At 50.9% G+C, this 23,925-nt stretch overlaps 15 protein-coding genes across 15 annotated transcripts; 8 read left to right on the top strand and 7 right to left on the bottom strand.

The window, feature by feature from the left end:
* Nucleotides 1-7: 7 nt before the first annotated feature.
* FMP25 (Fmp25p) lies at nt 8-1,759 on the bottom strand (the record flags this gene model as incomplete). The annotated part of the gene is made up of 1 exon (NM_208540.2): nt 8-1,759. The coding sequence occupies one exon, from the start codon at nt 1,757-1,759 to the stop codon at nt 8-10; it is 1,752 nt and encodes a 583-aa protein (NP_983187.2).
* Nucleotides 1,760-1,936: 177 nt separating this feature from the next.
* On the top strand, nt 1,937-2,566 carry FMP32 (Fmp32p; the record flags this gene model as incomplete). Its single annotated transcript, NM_208539.2, has 1 exon — nt 1,937-2,566. The coding sequence occupies one exon, from the start codon at nt 1,937-1,939 to the stop codon at nt 2,564-2,566; it is 630 nt and encodes a 209-aa protein (NP_983186.2).
* A 75-nt stretch (nt 2,567-2,641) lies between these two features.
* SEC53 (phosphomannomutase SEC53) lies at nt 2,642-3,403 on the bottom strand (the record flags this gene model as incomplete). Its single annotated transcript, NM_208538.1, has 1 exon — nt 2,642-3,403. The coding sequence occupies one exon, from the start codon at nt 3,401-3,403 to the stop codon at nt 2,642-2,644; it is 762 nt and encodes a 253-aa protein (NP_983185.1).
* A 317-nt stretch (nt 3,404-3,720) lies between these two features.
* Nucleotides 3,721-4,443, bottom strand: RPL10 (60S ribosomal uL16 domain-containing protein; the record flags this gene model as incomplete). Its single annotated transcript, NM_208537.1, has 1 exon — nt 3,721-4,443. One exon carries the CDS (start codon nt 4,441-4,443, stop codon nt 3,721-3,723), a length of 723 nt encoding a protein of 240 aa, NP_983184.1.
* A 167-nt stretch (nt 4,444-4,610) lies between these two features.
* On the top strand, nt 4,611-5,138 carry BUD20 (Bud20p; the record flags this gene model as incomplete). Its single annotated transcript, NM_208536.1, has 1 exon — nt 4,611-5,138. One exon carries the CDS (start codon nt 4,611-4,613, stop codon nt 5,136-5,138), a length of 528 nt encoding a protein of 175 aa, NP_983183.1.
* Nucleotides 5,139-5,173: 35 nt separating this feature from the next.
* OTU1 (ubiquitin-specific protease OTU1) lies at nt 5,174-6,115 on the bottom strand (the record flags this gene model as incomplete). The annotated part of the gene is made up of 1 exon (NM_208535.2): nt 5,174-6,115. The coding sequence occupies one exon, from the start codon at nt 6,113-6,115 to the stop codon at nt 5,174-5,176; it is 942 nt and encodes a 313-aa protein (NP_983182.2).
* A 303-nt stretch (nt 6,116-6,418) lies between these two features.
* Nucleotides 6,419-7,000, top strand: RFU1 (Rfu1p; the record flags this gene model as incomplete). Its single annotated transcript, NM_208534.2, has 1 exon — nt 6,419-7,000. The coding sequence occupies one exon, from the start codon at nt 6,419-6,421 to the stop codon at nt 6,998-7,000; it is 582 nt and encodes a 193-aa protein (NP_983181.2).
* Nucleotides 7,001-7,088: 88 nt separating this feature from the next.
* LAM6 (Lam6p) lies at nt 7,089-9,734 on the bottom strand (the record flags this gene model as incomplete). Its single annotated transcript, NM_208533.1, has 1 exon — nt 7,089-9,734. The coding sequence occupies one exon, from the start codon at nt 9,732-9,734 to the stop codon at nt 7,089-7,091; it is 2,646 nt and encodes an 881-aa protein (NP_983180.1).
* A 644-nt stretch (nt 9,735-10,378) lies between these two features.
* RGR1 (Rgr1p) lies at nt 10,379-13,282 on the top strand (the record flags this gene model as incomplete). The annotated part of the gene is made up of 1 exon (NM_208532.2): nt 10,379-13,282. The coding sequence occupies one exon, from the start codon at nt 10,379-10,381 to the stop codon at nt 13,280-13,282; it is 2,904 nt and encodes a 967-aa protein (NP_983179.2).
* A 259-nt stretch (nt 13,283-13,541) lies between these two features.
* Nucleotides 13,542-14,603, top strand: XYL2 (D-xylulose reductase XYL2; the record flags this gene model as incomplete). The annotated part of the gene is made up of 1 exon (NM_208531.1): nt 13,542-14,603. One exon carries the CDS (start codon nt 13,542-13,544, stop codon nt 14,601-14,603), a length of 1,062 nt encoding a protein of 353 aa, NP_983178.1.
* A 293-nt stretch (nt 14,604-14,896) lies between these two features.
* Nucleotides 14,897-16,735, top strand: FET5 (ferroxidase FET5; the record flags this gene model as incomplete). Its single annotated transcript, NM_208530.2, has 1 exon — nt 14,897-16,735. One exon carries the CDS (start codon nt 14,897-14,899, stop codon nt 16,733-16,735), a length of 1,839 nt encoding a protein of 612 aa, NP_983177.2.
* A 204-nt stretch (nt 16,736-16,939) lies between these two features.
* MEF1 (Mef1p) lies at nt 16,940-19,213 on the top strand (the record flags this gene model as incomplete). Its single annotated transcript, NM_208529.2, has 1 exon — nt 16,940-19,213. One exon carries the CDS (start codon nt 16,940-16,942, stop codon nt 19,211-19,213), a length of 2,274 nt encoding a protein of 757 aa, NP_983176.2.
* An 87-nt stretch (nt 19,214-19,300) lies between these two features.
* Nucleotides 19,301-19,723, bottom strand: FYV7 (Fyv7p; the record flags this gene model as incomplete). Its single annotated transcript, NM_208528.1, has 1 exon — nt 19,301-19,723. The coding sequence occupies one exon, from the start codon at nt 19,721-19,723 to the stop codon at nt 19,301-19,303; it is 423 nt and encodes a 140-aa protein (NP_983175.1).
* Nucleotides 19,724-20,108: 385 nt separating this feature from the next.
* PET309 (Pet309p) lies at nt 20,109-22,940 on the top strand (the record flags this gene model as incomplete). Its single annotated transcript, NM_208527.1, has 1 exon — nt 20,109-22,940. The coding sequence occupies one exon, from the start codon at nt 20,109-20,111 to the stop codon at nt 22,938-22,940; it is 2,832 nt and encodes a 943-aa protein (NP_983174.1).
* A 120-nt stretch (nt 22,941-23,060) lies between these two features.
* Nucleotides 23,061-23,678, bottom strand: SPC3 (signal peptidase complex subunit SPC3; the record flags this gene model as incomplete). The annotated part of the gene is made up of 1 exon (NM_208526.2): nt 23,061-23,678. One exon carries the CDS (start codon nt 23,676-23,678, stop codon nt 23,061-23,063), a length of 618 nt encoding a protein of 205 aa, NP_983173.2.
* Between the last annotated feature and the right edge of the window lie 247 nt (nt 23,679-23,925).

Genomic DNA, 23,925 nt, shown 5'->3' with positions numbered 1-23,925 from the left:
GAAAGGCCTATGCCTGCCAGTATATACATGAGGCGGCGGGGCCCGCAGCCAGGCGCTGGTCCGGTAGGAGCTGCATGCGGTTGTTGGGCGCAAACAGGGTGCCCTCCGGGTCGCGCGCGTAGTTGACGCCGGGGGCGAGCAGCGCGGGGACGTTCTGCGGCTGGGCCCACTTGACGCCTCGGCCGTTGCCGAGCTGGCCGCGGTCGTTATAGCCCCATGCCAGGACGTCGCCGTTGTCCAGTGAGCAGAGGACGTGGTGGTCGCCGCACGCCCACGTAGCGATCTTGACGCGGCGCTTGACGTCGCGCTCGGGGTGGTCGTAGATGCCGTTCACGGCCTTGAGCTTAGTGGCTTCGTTCTGCGAGTGCTTAAAGCGGCCATTGCCCAGCTGGCCCCAGATACCGTTGCCGAAGGAGAAGTACGTCAGCTGCTGGGGCATGTCTGCGCCCCCGGTCTGGGGCACGACGCTGACGAACGACGTCTCGCCACAGCAGTGTATGTCGACGCAGCGCAGCGCAGCGCCGGACATGAAGTGCGCGCCGAAGTTGGCGATGCGGCGCGGGAACGGCACGGTCTCGAGGTCGTACGTGACAGGTAGCCCCAACTGGCCGTACGTGTTGGCGCCGAAGGCGTACAGCTCGCCTTTACTGTCAATAGCCAGCGTATGGTAGTTGCCGCAGGCGATGTGGGTGATGGTGCGCTCGACCAGCTGCCCATCGGGGGCAATGGTCTTGTTCAGAAGTTCGACCTCCAGTAATTGGTTGACCGGCGGGGCGCCGTCAAACTTGGAGTACTCTGGCACTCCGAATTGGCCGCACGAGGTGGCTCCCGCGTCGTTTTCCAGCCCCGTCGCGCAGGTATAGACGTGGCCGCGGTCGGTCACGGCCACCAGGTGCCGCTTGCCCGTCGCAAACTTGACTACCCGTTTCTCGCCGCGGGCCAGCAAGCCGCTGTCCACCTTCCAGTCGTACACACAGTAGCGGCTCCAGGGCATCAACAGCGAACGGCGCCAGCTGGCATGCTCCGCCAGCCGGGCGCGGTCCGTGTATGGGATCACTAGCAGGTCGCCGTTGCCGCGCAGGCCGTAGGCAACACCGTTGGATATCTGCACCTGGCAAAGGTCCTGACCCGGCAGCAGAAGCTCGCGCGAACGCGTAGTCCACGCATACAAGTCGCCGCGGCGGTCGATTGCCAAGTTGCAACCCTCCTCTGCCAGCGCCACATCCCGCAGCCGCTCGCCCTCAAACCCCGGCACCCGCAACGGGAACCGCGTGGAGCCAGCGTCCTCGCCCAGCCGCGCGCCCCAGTAGTAGAGCCCGGGCTCTCCTGGCTGCGGCGCCGTCACCGGGATCTCGGGGATCCCGCGCAGCTCCTTCTTGCGCTTGATCTCCTTCAGCCGCTCAAGCGTGTTGTCGTCCACCCGCCGGTCGCGCGCTAGAATCCAGCCCTTGATCTGCGGCCATTGAAGATACACCGTGCCTGCTACTCCGATCCCGACGACCACCGCCAGGCCCTGGAACACCGCCATCAGCTTCTGCATCTTCTCCACCTTGTCCGCATACTCCTGCTCCAGTTGGCGCGGCGATTTGTCACTCCACTGGTAGTCCAGCTTGCTGCGCTTGGCCTTGTATGTGCCATGGTTCAGCTGCTCTGCCATCATCTCGGCCTCATCAAAACGCTGCCCCTTGCGCAACGCCCCTTGCTTCCATAGCGAGCGCCTCGCCACTCGCAGCCCAAGCGGCACGTTTCTTTGCAACATTCACACTTATGTCTGCCGCTTGGCTTCTCCAGCCAGGTCCAGTTGCAGTGTCCGGTGATGGATTTTATGGCGGAGGTGGTTATGGTACTAAAAAAATGGTGATCTTCTGTACCCGAGGGCCATTATTGGAACGTGGAACCAGTGGCACGCAACCACAGACAGCCTCAATTAAAACCGATGTTCATGACACGCAGGCCCCTGGCAATGCTCGCGACGCGGAGAGGCTTCCAATCGAGCTCGCGGGTTTACGAGGACTTCGAGACGGTGCACATACGTAACACCAACCGGTTCCGACAGTTGCTGGTGGAAAAGGGCGACTTCAGCACGCAGCAGGCGAATGCGATCGTGGATATCATGTCGGACGCACTGCGCGGGGGCGTGACGCATGTCTCGCAGGACCTAGCGTCCCGCGAGAAGCTTACGAAGCTGACGTACCAGCAGCGGGTGGATTTTGCAAAACTGCGGGACCAACTGCTGACGGCGGACCGCAGCGAGATCCACTCCATCCAGAACGAACAGGAGCGGATTCGAAACGACCTAGAGCAGCTGCGGAACCGGCTCCGAGAGGAGATCACGAAGGCGAACGCAGGGTTCAAGCTGGATCTCTCGTTGGAAAAGGGACGCATCCGGGAGGAGTCCAGCAACCACAATCTGCAGATCAAGGAGATTGACACGCGAATTGACCAGGAGGTCAGTAATATGAAGATGCAAATCGACTCGGTCAAGACGCAGGTCATGCAGTGGCTGATCGGCGTGTGCACGGGTACGTTTGCGCTCGTGCTGGCGTACGTACGGCTGCTCAGCTGAGCGCTGCGCGCGGTGTATATAGGAATATGCATTGTAAATGTCGAGCAATTACAAAGAACTAGCTAGCGGCGGCGCCTACAGGTCGAACAGCTCTCTGAGGATCCTCACGGTGTCCTCGGGGGAGCGGACGCTGTGGCCGATGGTGCGCGGGTCGTTGTAGATTTCCCAGTCGTTGCCGCCCTCGAATGTCTTGTCGCCAAAGAAGTGGATCTCCTTGAAGTTCTCGCTCTCGACGTGGCGCAAGCAGTAGGTCTTGTCCCACCCGGTGGGGAACACGTCGAAGGAGATTTGCCCCCCAATGGAGTAGGTCAGATCCAGGTGGGAGAACTCCTTTTTGAGCGCCTGTACAAACTTGGCGCGCACCTGGTGCTCCTTGTCGTAGGCCTCGAACTCGTTACGCTCCTGGACGGACGCGTTGCGCCCGATGGGGGAGATGTTAACCATCCCGTTTCTGAACTCCAGGAACGTACCTCTGCGCTTGGGCAGCTCGATAGATGACAGGTACTTCAGCACAAACACCACAAAGCGATTGTACTCCTCCTCGCCGATCCAGTCAATGAACGATTGGGACGCCAGCTCCGTGCCCAGCCTGTACGCAGTCAGCCCGTTCTCGGAGAAACAGTAGTCGAAGTCCGCCAACACGGTGGCGCCAAGCTGCTCCACCTGCTTGGAGAGGTCCGAGCCGCCCACGAACCCAATCACCACCTTCTCTCTGAGCGCCTGCAACACGAACTTGACCTCGTCCGAGATGGTTAACCGCGCTGGTGTTAGCGTGCCATCGACATCGAATAGCACTAGAGTGTCTGGTCTTTCCTTGTACGCGAATTCAGAGATCATCGTGGCCGAATGGTGGGATATGCTCGCTCGATGTGTTCTGCTTCCGCAATATATGCCAAGCGCAGCTATATACGTAGTCGGGACCCGCAGCGTCGAACGTGTCACGTATCCTTACCGCAAGCATTTTCGCCGCCTCAGCCACATCTCAGAGGGACGTAACCAGGCACGTGCGCGCAGCGGCGGGCGAGGCACGGATGCGGGCCAGCGGACGGCGTCGCCACGCCAACTCCGGCAAGGCACAGAAGAACCCAATCTTAAAGACGATATTACTTACAGATACAAACGGAACCTGGTAGTGCAACGGCCTTCACGAGCACTTAAGCCTGGGCAGTGAAGTACTCTGGGAACTCTCTGAAGTTGTTCTCCAAAGCACCCTTCTTGGACAAGAACTTGACGAAAGCACCGTCGTCCTTGACCTCACCAGCGTCTCTTCTTCTGACGTACTCGGCACGGTCCAAGTTGGTGAAACCCCACTTCTTGGACATGATGATCTTCTGCTGACCTGGGAACTTGTATCTGGCTCTTCTCAAAGCCTCAACAACGATGTCCTTGTTGTTGTCCTTGGTTCTGACGGAGAAGATGATCTGGCCGATGTCGACACGGGCAGCCAAACCGTGAGGCTTACCCCAGGCACCTCTCATACCCTGCTGCAGTCTGTCTGCACCTGCACACGACAACATCTTGTTGATTCTCAAGACGTGGAATGGGTGCACTCTGACTCTCAAGTGGAACGAGTCTCTACCGGTCATCTTGGTGATGTACTTGTTGGCACAGATACGGGCGGCTTCCAAAGCCTCGGAGGACAACTGCTCCAACTCGTTGGACACTAGGTGCACACATAGAGGGAACTCATCAACGGTGGCCTTCTTCTTACCCAAGTCGTAGATTCTGATCTTGGAGTCTGGCACAGCTCTGTTGTACCTAGACTTTGGGTAAGGCTTGTTCTTCTGGTAACGGTAGCATCTAGCTGGTCTTCTGGCCATTTTGGATGATGTTGTTGTTTCGCTGCTCGCACTGTCTGGCCGAGTCCGCAGCTCCATGCCTTATATATTCCCGGTGCATTTGTCAGAGTTTTCATCCCATCACGTGATCCTGACGAATCAAGAAACACATTCCCGATGTGTGGGTGTTCTACGCCACCCTAATGTGTGGGTGCTAGTCCCGACATGGACCACGAGATGTGAAAAATTTAGCCGTAGCTCATCTCATGCCTAGGCAGTACTCCAAGGACGCCAGGACCAGGAACGGAGAGATGGGGCGTTACTCAGTTAAGCGGTACAAGACCAAGCGGCGGACGAAGGACCTCGACCTGATCTTTGAGGATCTTGCGTCGGAGCAGCGCGTAAATGCCCTGCTGAAGCAGCCGCTCGACGAGACGAAGCCGGGGTTGGGCCAGCACTACTGCATACACTGCGCCAAGTATTTCGAGACGCCTGCGGCGCTGAAGACACACCTGAAGGGCAAGGTGCACAAGCGTCGGGTCAAGGAGCTGCGCGGCGTGCCGTACACGCAGGAAGTGGCCAACGCGGCCGCCGGAACGGACGTGGGCCGTTTTATGGCGCGGGTGGAGCAGATCAAGACGAGCGTGGGACCACAGAAGGAGCGCAACGAGGCGGCACTAGCAGCGCAGCTAGAGACAGCTCTGGAGAACGCCGCGACGCGCGAGGCGCCGCTGCCGCACTGCGCAAGCGCGGAGGCAGGCTTCATGGCGGATGGGGAGGTGGAAATGAACTAGTATGTAGATTCGGCACTCTGTATATTACGAAAGCACTATTGGTACGCGGAAACCTGGCCGAAGTCGATGTGGCCGGTCTGCTTCGCGTGCTGCGAGACCTCGCGGTCGCCCAGCAACACGGTGCCGCACTGGTTGCAGCGGATCCGCTCGCGGTATGTGTTGAAGGAAAGGCCAGCTTTCTTCATCTTGGAGGCGACCTCCGAGGCGCGGACAAGCAGCACGTCGGAGTCGGGCTCGGACGAGTCAAACACGGTCTGCGGCACCGCGGCGCCAGCGATACTGAGCTGCAGCGTATCGTAGTGGATGCCCGAGAACACGAGGACGATGAACTCGTTGTACTTGTCCTCGTTGAACTTTTCGTAGCGCCCTGCGTCAATGTCCAGCACGAACATTGCGGTGGCCAGGTATTTCGAGAGGATTGCGATCTCGATCGCGCCGCCCCACGAGTCGCGCTTGCGGATCCATGCCGCGTACTCGCGGTTGGGCCGCCCCACGATCGAGTCCGAGTACGCGACGGGGTCCGCCTCCACCTCGCGCGCCACAACCTCCCGCAGCTGCTGCGACGTCGCCGTGTCCTTGTACAGCGCGTATGATATCGCGTGGAACAAACACGAGTTGTCGTCCGGGACCTCGTGGATCTCCAGCGTCATCCCGGGCTGCATGGTGATCTTGTTCGGCGGCGAAAGCGCGCCATCCAGGTTCGGTGGAATCCGCGACTCCCTGGCGTCCAGACCCCCACTCTCGCACGCAAACACGATACGCTCTCCACCGCTGATCCCGAGCTCCCCGAGCTCCTCCTTGCCGTCGTGCCCACACAGCTCTACCTGCTGCGGTGGGTAGCCAAATCGCATTGATTTCAGGGGTACTTCGCCACCATATGCCTCTTTGACCAAGGTCAGGAGCTCATTCAGCGACGCGTCTGCTCCCACTTCCAGCACCTGTTCCCCAAAACTGGAGACTGTTACCTTTATCTTCATAGCCTGTTGGTTACGCTGTTTGAGCCTGCTTGGTCAAAACAGCTAGCCGCTGATCTTCTCCAGTCGTCTGTCGAAGATGATTAAGCGACCCTGAATCAGTGGGCGTCACTTGCCGTTGGTGAAAAAGTTTCACTGATGCTCGAGAATCTCGGTGCGATGAGATGGGAATTATGTACATTGAAAAAATTTTGAAGAGCATACAACAGGGGTCCAGGCAATCCAATTGGGGTTTATCTTGGGCATTGGATTTTGTCTGCGATTTTATCGGTGCGCAGGTTACGTAGTGGCCAGAGTGGTGCACCAATGAAGTCTTCTGCGCAGTTGTGCATGGAAGCTAGAAACTATAATTTCAACGCGGCTGCTCCTCTGCGCCTGTACCTAGCTACATGTGTACGGCTTGTGGAGGAAGCACAGGCAGCTGCGCAGGCAGATGACGTTGCGCGAGCGTACATGCTGTATGTGCGGTACCTGGATCTATGCATGCATCAGCTGAGCGGGCACCGGGAGGTGCAACAGCCGGTTACGGACGCCGAGCGGCTGAGCCGTGATGAATACGAGCAGCTTCTGAGACTAGAGGTGCCTGCTGTGCTGCGACTGACCGAGGAGCTGAAGAGCGCTGTAGATCTGCGCCACGAGCGCGGGCGGGCATCGCTGGCGCGCAGCGTGGTTCCTGAGGCGGGTAGGGGTGAGCACAGCAGGCAGGAGGTGCAGCTGCCGCCGAGCTTCGATGAGGAGCGCTTCAACCGGACTGTGCAGTGGTTTTTGGCTGCCGGGAGGAGCATGTCGCTCCCGGTGTCAGCGGAGGAACCGGCCGTGCGCGAGGTTTTTTCCTATCCCGAACTACCGAAACTCAGCATGGCGGCGGAGAGCTGGGCGCCCTCTTGAATAGTGTAATTATACCGTTGCATTAGTTATCAAGTAGATAGTATGTACAATGTATCTGTTATGATGTGTGTGAGCATCGTGTGAGGTTTCAGTCCGCCGGCCGCTGCACCGCGTGGGCGTCTAAATATGCAAGCAAACGCTCCAGCTTCTCCATGAAAGCAGAGTATTCTGGAGTAAGGGCTACATACTGCCCGCCAGTCGTTGGATCTGGCCTGAAGGCCTGCGAGGGCACAACTGCCAAACGATCAGAACGGACGGCGATGACTGCCGAAATTTTGTCCGCGAGCTCGTCTAAAGATGTTGTGCTCCACTCCATTCTGTCGCCCAAGTTGATCCTATGATTTAATCTTGAAGCAATTCTAGCCTGCAAAATCAAATTAGCAATGAGGAGAAGCGCTATTGCGGTTAGCATCGCATAGAGCGTATAAAATTTCCATGAACTTCCTCGGGCCGGGGCCGAATTGGATACAGCAGTGGACGTGGCAGATACTGCTGAATTTCCCAAGATTGACGAAGCTGATGATGAAAGTTCCGACGAAGCTGAGAGTAGTTGCTTCTGTTGAGGATGTGAAGCAACCTCGATATAGTCTTGTTCGGCAGCAGTGCGGAGCGATGATTTTTCATTTGTATTAAGCTCGACGCTGATAATCCTCTGTTCCACATAAGTGTCGATATAATGGTATAGCTGGCTCACAAGCGACTTAGTTGCCTCTATCTGACCTGACTTGCAACTGTTATTCACCATGGATCTAATCCAACTGCTTCCTACCCACTCAACCCAGAAAGACACCTTAAGTAACGAGGTGGTGGGGGACTCCCACTTGAACATATATCTCGTTTTAACCGAAAAGCTGTTCCCGCTAGGAACATCAGGGGTCTTAGTAGTATTCACGACATTAATATAATCCTCATAGTCACGATGTAATACAGTCTCCTGGACGATGCATTTTGTTGACCTTGGACCCACAGGATAGGCCAATGCCTTTGTGTAAGTGTAATTTCGGAAATGCTGACCTTCTGGGTTCACCTCTGTAAATGGCGATATTTCTGAAAGATTGGTCGAGTTGTGTGCGGTTAAAAATTCCTCGATGAATGATGAATTAGTTTCACTGAAGATTAGCTGAAACACAACACCCGGCGGAGCGTTCAATGTTAGCTCCGCCAAAGTATACTCAGCGTGTTCCTCGGGAATATAGCGGAAGCTGGTTTCATGATGATAGTAGGGACCATCGTACGTGTACCTACATCCTTCCTTTAGGTGGAAGACCTCGCTCATAACTTTCCCACTATCGTCACTAGGAGAGAGTATGTCTGAATCAGACGTATCTTCATACGCATCATTCCGAAACTGCTCCGAACCATCTACAGTCCCGCTTGGCGTAACGTAATCCACGGACATAATAGCATCTTGTATGTCGGAGTTCTCATCAGCAGCTGCGGAGGCTCTGCTTGGAGGTGCAGTTATTTGCATCAGTTCAGCGATTGGCTTCAGAAAAAACTCCTCTCCGGATATGTTTAACGGTACATCTAGATATGCATTGGACTTTATTACAGCCTTACTGTTTGTATGATACGCCGTCCGCACGGCTTCCAAAAAGTCGAAGGTCGAATCCCGCGACAAAAAACTGGCAAAATAATGTTTAGTAGAGTCCATCGTGAGAGCAATTCCATTTGGAAATAGGCCTGCTGTAGTCGTTTTCTCAAATGACAAAATATCCCTTATAGGAACAACTAAATTAGTGACCCATCCCAGTATATTAGAGTTAAAGCAAATATAACTTTCTGAAACGTATAGCCTTCCTTGGTACAGGAATTCACGGCTTAGTGCGCAACTAAAATCGTCAAGAAGCCTATCATCTGCATCCACAGAACCAAATAGCTTGTGAAAGTCGGAGTTGCGCTTCCACGTAGCAAACCTATATTTCGTGCCAGGTAACATTTTATCCGTGTATAATTTCTTATTGTAGCCTTTTTTGGTGTCGCTAGTGTCCACAGTTTGAGTAGAGGACTGCCCACGAAGAGCGTCACTATTTGGTTCCAAACCACTTTCTGCAAGTGACTTATTTTCGTCCGAAGCTGTAACTTTAGAACCTAGAGAGTTCGAAGTGACCGTGGTGTACTTAGACGGCTCTGCGGATTCGCACGGCGACTGTGATCCTTTGTTACTTGCAGGGCTTGGACTTGTGCCTACCGTCCTGAAACTGAGCGAGGAAATCATATTGCTGAAAAACTTCTGCGCCTTATTAATCTCTGGCTCATGTGTCGCTTGATCAGCATTCATATGGTTCTCGACGGACTCTATCCCAGCGTCCTGTTCTATAATCCCTGTAACACTTGCTAGCGCACTGCTATGTTGTCCGACATACTCAACAGAGGTAACTCCATTGAGCGGCGTGACATGGGGACTAGCGGGTGTAGACTTCAAGGCAACGGAATCAATGCTCGTGGTGCTGTCACGGTGGCCTCGAACATGGTACATCCCTGTTTTAGTTGGGGTATGTGCAAAGTCCAGTGATCCAACGCTGGCAACAGGCCGTGCGCTCGTCCTCAACGGCGTTATGCTTGGTATTATAAACACTTCCGGCACTGGGGCCCCCAAAGGGGGCCCTCCTTGAACCCCTTCGGACTCCTCGCGGCCCGCTTCTTCCTCCGCCATAGCACATTCATCCACCTCGTTAACGCTACCCGTCTTTCCGTACAAATCTAGGTCGCTGGTCGTTCTACGCGAGTCCATGATCCCTCCAAACCTCGCAAAACTAGTCTGCTAGCCTGCCGCACCGCCCACTCCCTCCAGTTCTCGCCGACAGCTCTGTGCCTTGTGACAGTGCTGACTCCAACGTGTCCACAACTGTTCACAGCCACTTACAAATCGCTGGATCTTATAAACGCCTGAGCGCCAGCAAAATTATGGTAGTAGTACCTAATATGGTGTAGTGGCTATCTATGCCTGGTCTTTGCAGTGTGTTTGTGCGCTACCATGGCTTCATCTCCATTTAATCAGCCGCCCTCTCTATATCACGTGATTCACACGTGCATACTTGTGTGAAGTTACCCGGGCTTCATGATTTTCATCTGTACCAGTCCCTTCGGTAGTTCCGAAACATTAAGCAGTATAGGTATTCCCTTGTAACACACGGAGAGTTGGCCGCAATCATTTACCCCAGGTGAACTCTAAGGATTGCAGACGCATAATAAGCTGATTTGGATATTATATTTGTTTCTTGGAACATAGAGAGCCGGGTTTTTAATTGTTTTTTTTGGAAGCAGTAGGTGTATTAAATCGTGTGATCTACTACCATTCCAGACAACTGCACACCATATAGCCATACACCAGTTACCGGGTTGAAACTTGCGACAACAAATCCATCTGTATAGAGAATGACCATTGCTGTGAAGGAATCAAAAATACTGTATGGGAATTTCGACAAGGCCAAATCAGGTATCATGAAAGGCTCTGGAGGTATCGTAGAGCAGGGCCCGGGGCTGCAGCAGCGGATCATCACACCCGCGAAGGAGATGCCGCCGGAAATACCACATGTGGAGTTCAACCAGCTACCGCTCTCCGTGCTGATCAGAAACCTAACGGTGTATGCGGCGAAAGAACTGAGCCAGTACATGAAGACAAACGTCCGGTCCACGCAGGATGCAAGCACTCGGAAGATGGAGTTCCTCAGACTTATCATATTTCTGCGGAATCAGTTCTTGCGATTATATGTACTGGTGAAGTGGTGCAAGACGATCCGGCAGAATAACTTCCACACAATGATCGATCTTCTGAACTGGTTCCGCGGCACCAACATCATTGTGAACAACTGCCTTTTGGCGCTAAAGGACATGAGTACAAGTATGGCCGGGGCTAAGCTACCAAATCCGGACTTGATAACAGCGCTAGAGGTGCTGATGCTTGGACGACCCGACCTTCCTACACATGGGTTTCTACTGACCGGCGACGAAAATGGGCAGCAAGCCAACAAAATACCTGCGAAGTTGATTCTCAAGCGATTCCGCGATCTGAATACATGCCTGTCGGTCAAAATATCTCTCATGGACCTTCCTGCAGAGATGCACACTTACTCGATCAAAGACGGGAGGATCACATTCACCGTGTTTCCAGAGTTTGAAATATCGCTGTCTACTATAGATCGAGAGTCGCCTCTCTTCTTCGTTGACGTTAAATTTCTATTCAACGAGAACAAATTTCCATTGAACACAACGAAGATTGCTCTATTGGTTAACGATATCCTTTACAAGAGTCCTACTCCTTTGCTATCTTTATATCAGTTTCTCCATCGCTACGTTCTTACTTTGCAGCTGTACATGATACACGTTGAATTGCAAGATATCGAAACTAATGGAAAGTACTCTGGCGGTAACCTGGCCCATCACTATGACCCTAAGAAAAATATAATATCTCTACGATATTGGCTACAGAGTAAAATGAACTCCAAATGCAAGGCGCTAATTGGGGTAGAAAAAACTTCACAGTCTATTATACTGCAATGGCACCTCCCGGATACGAAAGAAGAAGGTAAGACGACGAAATACAATAACCTTTTGGGAAATATAGAAGCAATATTAGATGAGATAACCTTTAATCATGCGAGAATCATTATGTCAGAATTATTGGACACCGGCTTGTTCGAGGGTGATGACAACAAAAACGATACTTCCGACACATTATTTTTTCATGTCCCTGTCATATGTGTTGCTACAGCTCCCGTGCAACTTAAAATAAACACTATAAGTGGTATTTTTTACTTCAAGAATCCAAGCGCACTATTACTATCGTACGCAAAACAGCTCAACCAAACTTCTGATTTGGATGACGTAGTCAATATTTTGGAACGGTTGCGTATGGATAAGATTGTACACATTCTCAGGAATATGTTTGAAAAAACTGGCTGGATATGCGAGGATGTCGTTAAGTTAAACAAGCCAATATTGTATGACAAGCACAAAGATAAAAAACGGATCCTAACCCGTGATCTCTTCATTAGAATAAAAGATTGGCCCGCCAATTGGTTTTTCATCCTGAATTTGGTAGCCTCAGGAGCAACGTGTATTGTTGAAAAGTTAATTGGTAAAGTCCAATCTGTAAAGGGTACATGGGAGGTGAAATACCTCGACCAAGGAAATTTACAGGTTTCCAAACTAGAAAGCATAACCTACCAAAATGTCATGCACATGCAAAAGACAATCATACAAAAAATTCTGAACCACATGATCATTGATTCGTTGAATGAATTGAAAATTTCAAAAGTAATCTGCCAGGGAGAGGCGTCGCAAAAATTACCTGCCTACGTCCAGACGAATACTGCTGGTGCCTCTAATGTGTCAATCATTGCCATTGGGTTAGAGTCATTTTTGCAGGGCTCTAAAGCCTTGAGCGATACCTTGGAAAGCACAATATTTCTCAAAATGGATTATGAACAAAACGAGGTGAAACTGTTCGGAAAGTTCAAAAAGGATACCCAGATGATTCGGTACCAATGTGATGATCTTCTTATAAATTTTATCGATAAGCGCGGCCTTGCATTCCATATGACCGAGGACTTCACCAGTTTAAATCATGTCGTTCAATATCTGACCAAGTTCAGACAGAAGCTGATGCAACTGGTTGTTTTAACCGATGTCACTGAAAAGCTGCATAATAATTTTCGTTCTGAGCACTTTCAGATTGTTAAACTAAGGCCCAATGAGATCAGTTTCAGATACCTGAAAAATAGTAAAGATGATCAAGATTGTACTATTCAAATAGTGACCAATGAGACTAAAATCGAAAAACTACAAGTTCAGCTATCGCCATTAAATCCTCAAAACATCATTCAGAAGTACCTGGAGTGTGACAAGTATGATCCCCATTTCATTTTCAACTACCTACACTTTACCTCGAAACTCTTTTCCGCGGTAAAAAGTATTGAATCCATCACAAATACCAACACTATGACAATCACCCTACATCTGCACACACTAGCCGCATACCAACTGAGTTACCATGATAGATTAACTGGCGGACAAATTGCGCTGTGTATTGACCTACGGAATTCGCCGTCTAGAGCGGGTTCAATGTACCATCTCTATTTTGCGCAGGAAGACTACTCCGCAAGCAAGAACCCAATGTACCCTGCCATCCTCCAGGTGATTAACAACGTATTTATGCTCAACAACAATACGAAGAGGAAAGTTCCGTCTGTCATTAGGCTAGGAACCGGTGTTGCATGTCCGCTCGGTGATATTGAGCCGCTGCTCGAGGAGATACATTCTATCCTAATTCGATCATGAGGCTTTATTTTGTGGTAGCATTCCCCGCATTTTGTCAGCCATCGAGCCGTTTTCCCAACCAGGAACACTGTCGTATAGCTGACTGGTAGTTAGCCAGCAAGGGGCTCCCTTTTTTTACGTTAAACTCATGGTTGCACTTGGCATATGCGGAAGCGTCATCTACAAACACCGGCGTATTTAGCACACTGTCACACTAGCATCAATAAGTACTTAATATGTTGTTTAATTATATTTAGAACTTGTAGTCAAAGACAAGGCCATGTCATCAAGTATGCAGCAGGCGGTTGTCCTCCGCGAGAAGGGGGCTATAGTGTATGAACACAGGCCCGTCCCAGTTATCGAAGACCCTCACTACGTCAAGGTAAAGATCGAAAAGACGGGCATTTGCGGCTCTGACGTCCACTACTACCTTCATGGCTCAATTGGCCCATTTGTCGTCCGCAGTCCCATGGTTCTCGGACACGAGTCAAGCGGGACTGTAGTGGAGGTCGGCAGCGACGTCACGAGGGTTCGCATCGGCGACAGAGTGGCCATCGAACCTGGTGTTCCCAGCCGGTACTCAGAGGAGACCAAAAGTGGTCACTACAACCTGTGTCGCGAGATGCGTTTTGCCGCGACGCCCCCCTACGACGGGACTCTGGTCAAATATTACATCTCTCCTGAGGACTTCCTAGTCAAGCTCCCGGACAGCGTCAGCCTCGAGGAGGGCGCCCTGTGCGAACCGCTCGCCGTCGCGGTGCATGCCAATAGGCTTGCAGGGACGCAGTTCCCCAGCCGCGTCGTGGTCTTCGGCGCTGGCCCTGTCGGTCTCCTGACTGCCAGCGTCGCCAAGGCATTCGGCGCCACCACTGTCGCCATCGTGGATATCAGCAAGCACAAGCTCTGCGTGGCTCCAGCTCTCGGCGTGACCCACCCCGTTGACTCCTCCGACTGCTCGAGCCCCGAGGCTCTCGCCAACAAGCTCCGCGCAGAACTGCGCTCTGACGTAGACATCGCCTTCGACTGTTCCGGCGCCGAGATCTGCATCGCGGCAGCCGTGCTCATCTGCAGGCCCGGCGGCACCCACGTCCAGGTGGGCTCGAGCCGCGACTACGTCAGCTTCCCGCTGGCAGAGGCCACCGTAAAGCAGTTGCGTATCTTGGGGTCCTTCCGCTATGCAGCCGGCGACTATGCCACCGCAGTCGAGCTGCTCGCCTCCAAGCGGGTCGACGCGGCCAGGCTTGTGACTCACCGTTTCCCTTTCGACCGCGCGGTTGAGGCCTACAAATTCAACGCGACTGCCGATGAACATATCATCAAGACCATCATCGAAGGTCCCTAGTTAGCGACGAAGCATCGTTACTCAGCGGCTACTTAAAGTAGCCCGCCGATCCCGTATATATGCCTATAGCGGATTGCACCCAGGTTGATGTGGAATTCGGGTGAAGGAGGAGTGGTTCACGGGGCGGTAGCGCCGGAAGCATATCCTGAAGCGAATAGACAGTAGCGCACCAGTTAAAACATGTATAAAGCAGAAAAATTGCACTTTCCCTAGTACACTTCCCGTCAGAAGAAGATACCCGAAGTCCACTTGGCAAGCTTACGTCGTAACTTGGAGTTGTTGGGAGGCCAGTAATGGCACAGCGGGTGTTTTTTCATATGGTGGCGCTGGTGTTGTGCCAGTTGCTGAATCTCGGATTAGTGGCGGCAAAGGTTCACAGGTTCAACTTCACCACTGGATGGGTGACAGCCAGGCCAGATGGAGTCGCGAAGCAGGTGATTGGGTTCAACGGGCAATGGCCACTGCCAGATATCCATGTTGACAAGGGAGATCGCGTGGAGCTGTACCTGACGAACGGGTTTGCAGACGTAGGGACCACGCTGCACTTCCACGGGCTGTTCCACAACAGCAGCGAGGGAAACCTGGCGGCCATGGACGGACCGGACATGGTGACGCAGTGTGGGATTCCGCCGGGCCAGACGTACCTGTACAACTTCAGTGTGCCGACACAGGTGGGGACATACTGGTATCACTCGCACACGGGGGCGCAGTATGCGGACGGGATGCGCGGGGCGTTTGTCGTACACGACCCCGATGCGCCGTTTGAATACGATGAGGAGATGACCCTTATGGTGGGCGACATCTATCACAAACCGTACACGCAGCTGGTACACGAGTTTCTGTCTAGATACAACCCCACCGGCGCAGAGCCCGTGCCTCAGAATTTGCTATTTAATAATACGGTCGACGGGTCGCTGTACTTCAAGCCCAACAAAACGTACTTGCTACGGATTATCAACGGCGCTTTCTTTGTGTCGCAGTATTTGTACTTGGAGGGGCACGAGTTCACGATTGTGGAAACAGACGGTGTATACGTCCAGCCGAACGCCACCAATCTTCTGTATCTGGCATCTGGTCAGCGGGTATCTGTTCTGGTGCACACCAAGGAGACGACAGACCGCAATTTCGCTTTTATGCAGCTTTTTGACGAGGACATGCTAGACGACATCCCCAGCTCGCTCCAGCTAAACCGGACTAATCATGTGATCTACGATGACAGCAAGCCGCGAGCCAATCCGTACTTCCTGCCCGATTACAACAACCCTGCCGAGGAGTTCTATCTCACGCCGCTTCACGGCAAGCCGCTCTACGAGCACTATGATCGCCAAGTCGTATTGGACCTTCATATGGATAACCTGGCGGATGGTGTCAACTACGCCTTTTTCAACAACATCACCTACACGACACCAAAGGTGCCCACACTAACCACTGCACTCACCGCAGGCGAATTTGCCAGTAACCCCCTGATCTATGGCAACGTCAATCCATTTGTGCTGCGCTACGGGGAGATTGTCGAGATCGTCATCAACAACTATGACGACGGGAAACATCCCTTCCACTTGCACGGCCACAACTTCCAGTTGGTGCAGAAGTCACCAGCATCCATTAGTGAAGACGGAGAAACTGTCCGCTACAATGAGTCTGCCCCGGTAATGCCGTATCCTGAGTTCCCTGCAACCAGAGACACCGTCGTGTTAGAGCCCAATGGACACATAGTGCTGCGTTTCCGGGCGGACAATCCCGGTGTGTGGATCTTCCACTGCCATGTAAACTGGCATATGGAGCAAGGTTTAGCTGCTGTTTTTATCGAGGCACCCCACGAGTTGCAAGCCGGGGATCCCCTCTCTGACAACTACAGGCAAGTGTGTGCCGCCAGTAACATCCCCAACGCAGGTAATGCAGGAGGCAACTCTGCTAACTGGCTGGATTTGAGCGACGCTCCTCGCCAGCAAGACCCCCTACCCGCCGGATTTACCGCAAAGGGATATTTTGCGTTCGCTTTGACGACTTTGGCTGGCTTGCTTGGCCTATATACGATCACGAACTTCGGTCTGCAGAAGAGTGTTATTGACGATGCAGAGATGTACAATAAGCTCTCTGTCCTACTAAAGGAAAACAATGTTTTAGATTAGCAAATATCCTCACCAGATGCATTCAGTCGAAATTTGCTTTGCAATAGATACACATCCTGAATATAATACCAACTCATCTCGCTCTAGTAGGTTTAGCATTTTATATTCTAATATCTGCCCTGGCAATGCCGAAAATTTTAATGCGCCGCGATTGACAAGTACAATCTCAATTCATCACACTAGCGAGGGAATACTGGCAACAAAATGCTTGAAAGAGCTGCTTTGCTGCATAGACTGAGACTTCCTGCGCATAGCCTGCCATTCATCTATAATGGCGCTTTGTTTGGGGGGGCAAAACGGTCCTTCAGTGCCACAAGTAAACGATGCACTTATGAAGAGGAGAAAGCCGTCCTCGACGAACTCAAGCCCCAACTAACGGCAGATGACCTAAAACACTCCAAATTGCTGCGTAATATCGGTGTTTCAGCGCACATTGACTCCGGAAAGACGACTTTTACCGAACGTGTGCTGTACTACACTGGGAGAATCAAGGCCATCCACGAGGTGCGCGGCCGCGACAGTGTTGGGGCAAAGATGGACCACATGGATTTGGAGAGAGAAAAGGGTATTACGATCCAGTCTGCAGCTACGTACTGCTCGTGGGACAAGGACCAGGAGTCGTACCATTTCAACCTCATTGACACGCCCGGGCACATCGACTTCACCATCGAGGTTGAGCGTGCGCTACGGGTATTGGACGGTGCAGTTCTAGTTGTTTGTGCTGTGTCAGGTGTTCAGTCTCAGACGGTTACCGTCGACCGGCAGATGCGAAGATACAATGTTCCTCGTGTTACGTTCATCAACAAGATGGACCGTATGGGCGCAGATCCCTTCAAGGCAATCCAGCAGATCAACACCAAGCTTCGGATCCCTGCTGCTGCCGTGCATGTTCCAATTGGCTCCGAATCGGATCTATGCGGTGTGGTGGATATAATCAACAGGGTAGCTATCTACAATGAAGGTGAAAATGGTGAAGTTCTTCGTAAGGGTCCAGTCCCAGAGGAACTGCAGGATCTCGTTGAAGAGAAACGCTTGCTTTTAGTTGAAACATTGGCGGATGTTGACGATGAGATGGCAGAGATCTTCCTGGATGAACAAGAGCCTACCGTGCAACAGATTAAGGATGCCATCCGCAGGGCGACTATTGCCAGAAAATTTACACCTGTTCTCATGGGATCTGCGTTGGCTAACACCGGTATTCAAAATGTGCTTGATGCGATCGTTGATTACCTTCCAGAGCCATCTGAAGTTTTGAACACCGCCCTAGATGTCTCGAACAACGAGACAAAGGTTAACCTGATCCCTTCATCTCACCATCCGTTTGTTGGTTTGGCATTCAAGCTAGAAGAAGGTAACTACGGGCAGCTAACGTACATTCGCGTTTACCAGGGTAAGCTAAAGAAGGGTGGTTACATCACCAACGTTAGGACTGGTAAGAAGGTTAAGGTTTCTAGACTTGTGAGAATGCACTCGAACGAAATGGAAGACGTAAACGAGATTGGCGCAGGCGAAATCTGTGCAACCTTTGGAATCGACTGTTCCTCGGGTGACACCTTTACCGATGGCAAGTTGAAGTACTCCATGTCCTCCATGTATGTTCCAGATGCGGTTATTTCTTTGTCGATCTCTCCAAACTCTAAGGATTCCGCAACCAACTTTTCAAAGGCTCTCAACCGGTTTCAGAAGGAAGACCCCACCTTCAGAGTTAGATTTGACCCAGAGTCCAAGCAAACTATTATTTCGGGTATGGGAGAACTGCACTTGGAAATCTACGTCGAGAGAATGAGACGTGAATACAACGTTGCCTGCACGACTGGTAAGCCCCAGGTGTCCTACAGGGAATCGATACAGATACCTGCTACCTTTGATTATACCCACAAGAAACAGTCTGGTGGTGCAGGTCAATACGCTAGGGTCATGGGCAACCTAACCCCTGTGGCGAACTCCAGTGAGAACACATTTACGACTGCTGTCGTCGGTGGCCGTATTCCTGACAAATACCTGGCTGCTTGTGCCAAGGGTTTCGAGGAGGTCTGCGAGAAGGGTCCTTTGATTGGACACAAGGTTTTGGGTATAAATATGCTGATCAACGATGGTGCTATCCATGCTGTTGACTCTAACGAATTGGCCTTCAAGACTGCGACAACCGCCGCATTTGTCCAGTCCTTCATGCAGGCCCAGCCGGTCGTACTAGAACCAATCATGACCGTCACTGTCACCGCGCCGAATGAGTTCCAGGGCAATGTTATCACACTTCTCAACAAGTTGCAAGCCGTTATCCAGGACACCGAAAATGGGCACGACGAATTCACTATGACCTCCGAATGCTCCTTAAATACCATGTTCGGCTTCGCTACTTCTTTGAGAGCGTCCACCCAGGGCAAGGGCGAATTTTCGCTCGAATTCAAGCAGTATTCTCCAGCATCGCCGCAACTACAGAAGCAGTTGATTGAGGAGTATCGGAAGAGCAAGAAATGAACGATATAGATACTTGTAAATACTGTGAGTTTACCTCCTCTATAAAATAATAACCTCTGTATATAAATGAGTCTTACGCGCGCCCGCTCACGACGTGTACGTCGTATCCTTCTGGATCTTGTCCAGCAGGTCGTTAATCCGGGGCCCCATCTTTGGCTGCCCGGACCGCGTCTTCTGTTGTATCCGCTTGTTCCGCCGCTCGCGTTCCACCTGCCTCACCTTCGCCCGCTCCAGCTCGTCCAGCTCCCGCTGCCGCTTGGCCTCCATCTCTTCCTTCTGCTCGCGCTTCCGCCGCCGTGCATGCTCCTTTTTCTCGTCAACCTTCTGCTTCTTCTCCCCCTTACGCTGCTCGAATGACGGTTTCTGTCTCTTTTGCTCCTCTGGCACCTCGTAGCCCTCCTGCTCGAGCGTCTTCAAGTACTGTCTCTTCAGTTTCGCCCGCTTATGCAGGTTTTTCTGAATCTCCCGGACTTTGGACTCCTTTGTGAACTTTTTACCTACGCCCACCATCTCTAGTATGCTATTCTACTGTGCTTCCTTGTCCGGTACTTCTGCTAGCTGTCTGCAAGTGGTCCAAGTCGATGAGCTGACCTGTGAGCTCTATATTACCAAATATTTGGGCCCAGCGCTTCCACAAACCTAGGCAGAGGTACACTAAACTGATAATATGATGCGAATAGGAAGCTATTGCTACCAATATACGTACAACACTTCATACTAAGATGCCAGGAGCTTGGCAAATGGCCATAAACGTCCCTCGAGACGTCTGAAAATCTGTTGATGGTGTTTGGGTTTAATGGCAGAAAAATGTCAATGATGAACAATATAGATGCAGGTGATATCGAATAAAATTCATCTCTTACTCGAGGCAAGGCAGCGAGGAGAGTGATTTACAATGAAGTGTCTTTCGGCGCTCCGCCATGTGCAGTGCGTAAGATTCATGCAGGTGGCGGCACAGGTATCGAAGAGGATCAGTCCTGTGCAGAATGCACAGGCAGCGTACCAATCGCTTCCACCTGGGACGCAGAGCGCGATGCAGAACGCACGGGAAAAGGCAGATCTGGGGGAAGAGGACCTCACATTGATATCTCAATGTAATATACGAAACTCCACCGTGCTGCGGGGCGCGGTTCTGCAGTATTTTAAGACATTCGAACAGTACGGCGCAGTCAAAAAGGTTGCAGCACGATTGTTGATGGAACCTAACGGGGACTTCCGTGGAGATCTCACGTTAGCTGAGACGAAACTGTACTTGGAGTCGCTGGTGGAGCTGCGGCAGTTCGCCGATGCGGTGCAGGCGGTGGAAAAAATGATACGGCAGTCTGCTCTGCGATCTCCATGGCAAGCCCACAAGCTTGTCTGTGTGTTGTTCACGAGACTGTGGGCGCACATTCCACCGCAGGAGGTGTTAGCATATCTTGCGTCGATGCTGCGGGCATTACACGGGACCTGCAGTTTCGGTCCTCCGTGGGTGAACACAGACATCGTGAAGCTGTTTTTCCATTTCTTCCGGGCGTTTCCCGAGATCGAAAGCTACCAACATCAAGCTCTTTCGCTTATTGAGTCTCAGCTTGATGCGTGCGCTGCAGCAGAGTTTTCTTCAACGCTACTGCAGATACACCTGGTTCATAGAAGGTTCCAATTGTGTGAGCAGGTATGGAAGTACAAGGTTCAGAAGAAGTTCCCCACTACCAGTGCGGATCTGACCGCTATCATGGAGGCATATTCGCACAAAGGAGATTGGCAAGGTGTAGTCGATCTTTACGAATCGCATTCATCTGTGCGTAACTTGAGCAATCATTTTGAACTAAAGTTGTATGCGCACGCCCGATTGCATGATTGGCGTAATCTGAAGGATTCATTCAACTGTTTATTCGGTCTCGGTAAGCTTCCCTCCCTGGAACACTACAGCGTGGTCATGCTGGCTCTGGCTCATAATGGAAACACAGATCTGGTGGAACAACTGTATCTGCAGCTTTTACGGAGAGGTCTTACGCCCACTAACGCGATATTGAGGTCCATGGTTTTGGCCGGCTATAAAGCGGGAGATCTATCCCGTGCTGTGAATAACTTTGAACTCTTTAAACACAATGGGATAAAACCCACATCTGGTGATTACCTTTTACTTCTGCGCGTGTACCGTCGACTGGGAGATCTCGAGCTATCATTCAAAGCTTTGCGTCGTTTAACACAGGAGAGTTATACGTTGTATGACAAACACTTTGCGTGTATAATCGACACCTGTGCAAAAACATGCAGTCACGGCGTTGCCAGTGAACTATTTAAGCTCATGGAAGAGCACTATGGTGTGACCGCCACGGGCCATAGCGTTTCATCTCTCATGCGTGTCTATCTTTCTTCAATGCTACCTCAGAAGGCCGTCAACCTGTTTAAAATTTACTCGAACAAGCCCCTGGATAGTAAGTTCCTGCTGTATCCAGTATTACTTGAGGCTTATTTGCAACTGAGAAACTATAAAAGATTTGAAGAAACGCTCAAAGAATTTACGAGTATTGAGCAATCATCATATTTAAACGTGTGTGAAGTAACGATCCGGTATCTAGCAGAGCACAAGCACGACACTAAGGCAGCAGAAGCGGTTCTAGACCAATTTATTAAAAAAAACCCTTCCTCTATTAGGGCAAATTTATTTGAACCCATTTTAAAGGAATACGATCGGACTCAGGATACAGATGCGTCGCTTGCGCTATTCAAAAACATGGCAGAATTGAAAGTGGCAATGTCGACTAAAACGCTATTGTATTTATTGAAGTCAACTTTTAAGAGATCCTTGAAAACGCATCAAGATCTTAATGACTACGTGGAATGGTCTATCAACATACTAAAGCGTGTACGTGACAAGAATATTATAATGGAGAACTCCTTTCTTTACCCTGCAGTTGTAGCATATCCTGTGAAAATGCTGGCGAAACATCACCACCCAAATACTGCAGTGCGACTACTAACAGAATATTATGAAATTTTCGGCAAAAAAATACCTAGAAGCGATGAAAGTATTGTGGTAACCAAGGCGTTGATGGTAGTTGCTGGTGAAGCCCAAAATTGGCAGGAATTCGAAGAACACTACTCCAACTTAATGGAAAAAATTAGTAAAATGAAAGGTCCGGAGAACAAAGTTCAGGACAATAAAAGGATTAGCAATGTCTTATTCGGTGTACTTGGTTATAAAATGGAATCTATGCAAGCTACCGGTAAAATTCAAGAAATACCCTCTGTTCTACAGGAATATGAACAAATGGGGTTGATTTTAACCAACAGTATGTGGAATAAAATCATAAAGACATTGGTGAGTGACGATAAAACAATCAAGCTAGGAATCGGCTTCGCTAACGAAAACTTCATTCAAGGCTATTCATTGCGTAACGCTAATAAGTTGATACAGACATCTGATGAACAGTTCTTGTCTCCATTCCAGAAACATATTAAGGAGAGACAGAAAGTTAACCCTAAAGCATTTAAACCAAAGAAGTACCTGAACTACTCAACATACTGTGAGATTGCAAAATCTCTGGATGAGTACCTCAATCGCAGATGTGATCAATTGGACGAGGAAGTAGCGCAATTGACAAACACCTACCCCCGGTTTATGAAGCGATATCTAAGGCGCTCTCGTAATGTACGGAACTGGCGCGATTTTGAACGTAGGCATAACAATTTCTTTGAGCATCTACACATGCAGAACGAACTACTTCTGCAAGCTCTCTGAACTCCTGTATATAAAATAAATGCATTAATTCATAATGAACATTTCGGTTGCTAGCTACTGATTACAGGTTTAATGTTCAGAATGCTAGGAGCAGCTGTGGCTGAATAGACAACCCCGCGCCTAGGCATTCTTCGCGCGCTGATTGGCATGCCTGCGTGCCTTCTTCGTTTTGTTGCTCTTGGCATGGCCCTCCTCTGGTCTTTGGATCGTAATTACATGTTCACCAGCCGTTTCTCCATACGCCAATGGCCCGACCCAAGGCTGTATGTTCCAATGAAGCTTGAAAGATAGTTCTTTCTCGGATAGTCGATCTGTAGCGTCCCAAACAGAGTACTTTGATTTGGCCGCGCGTAATGTAACCTTGGATTTAGCCTTGTCTTGGATAATATGATCCCAGAAGGTCACCACATTACCGCCCAGCCCATCAGGCTCGTTATACTCAGCCGTTAGGTACACAAATACCTGTTTCGTATTCCAGTTAAAGAGTGGCGCAAGATCGGCATCCAAATCAAACTCCAAACGCACGTTCTCCTTAGGCTTCCCATTCGACGATCCAAAGTACCGACTACTCCGCACTCTCACTGTCGGCATTATGTTTGCAATGGAAGAGTCCAATGAGAACACGTTATCATGTAGAAGCTGGATCCATGAAGTTACAATGACAAACGCCATTGTAACCAGAGACCATGACATGGCCTTATTAGATACAACCTGAAAACGTTGCGCTAGGGAAAACATCACGACTGTTCCTTAACCCAAATTCGGTGATGCGAAACTGTGTTCTATCCCTACCCATCATGCTACGTGAAATATACAGTTTTCAAATTAGAGCCTATTAAATCACGTGCTTGGAAATACGTCGTGTAGCACGGGCTGACGCCAGACGTGTCAGCGACACAAACGTTGTGAAATCGTACTATAAAGTATATCAGAGGGGCGATTCAATCAGGTAGATGCAGCGCCAATTTTGTGCTGTGCTTTATAT

The sequence above is a fragment of the Eremothecium gossypii genome, chromosome II (assembly GCF_000091025.4).
Source record: "Eremothecium gossypii ATCC 10895 chromosome II, complete sequence".
In the NCBI taxonomy this organism is placed as follows: domain Eukaryota; kingdom Fungi; phylum Ascomycota; class Saccharomycetes; order Saccharomycetales; family Saccharomycetaceae; genus Eremothecium; species Eremothecium gossypii.
The sequence above is the reverse complement of the archived record's forward strand: the minus strand, read 5'-3'. Positions and strand labels throughout refer to the sequence as shown.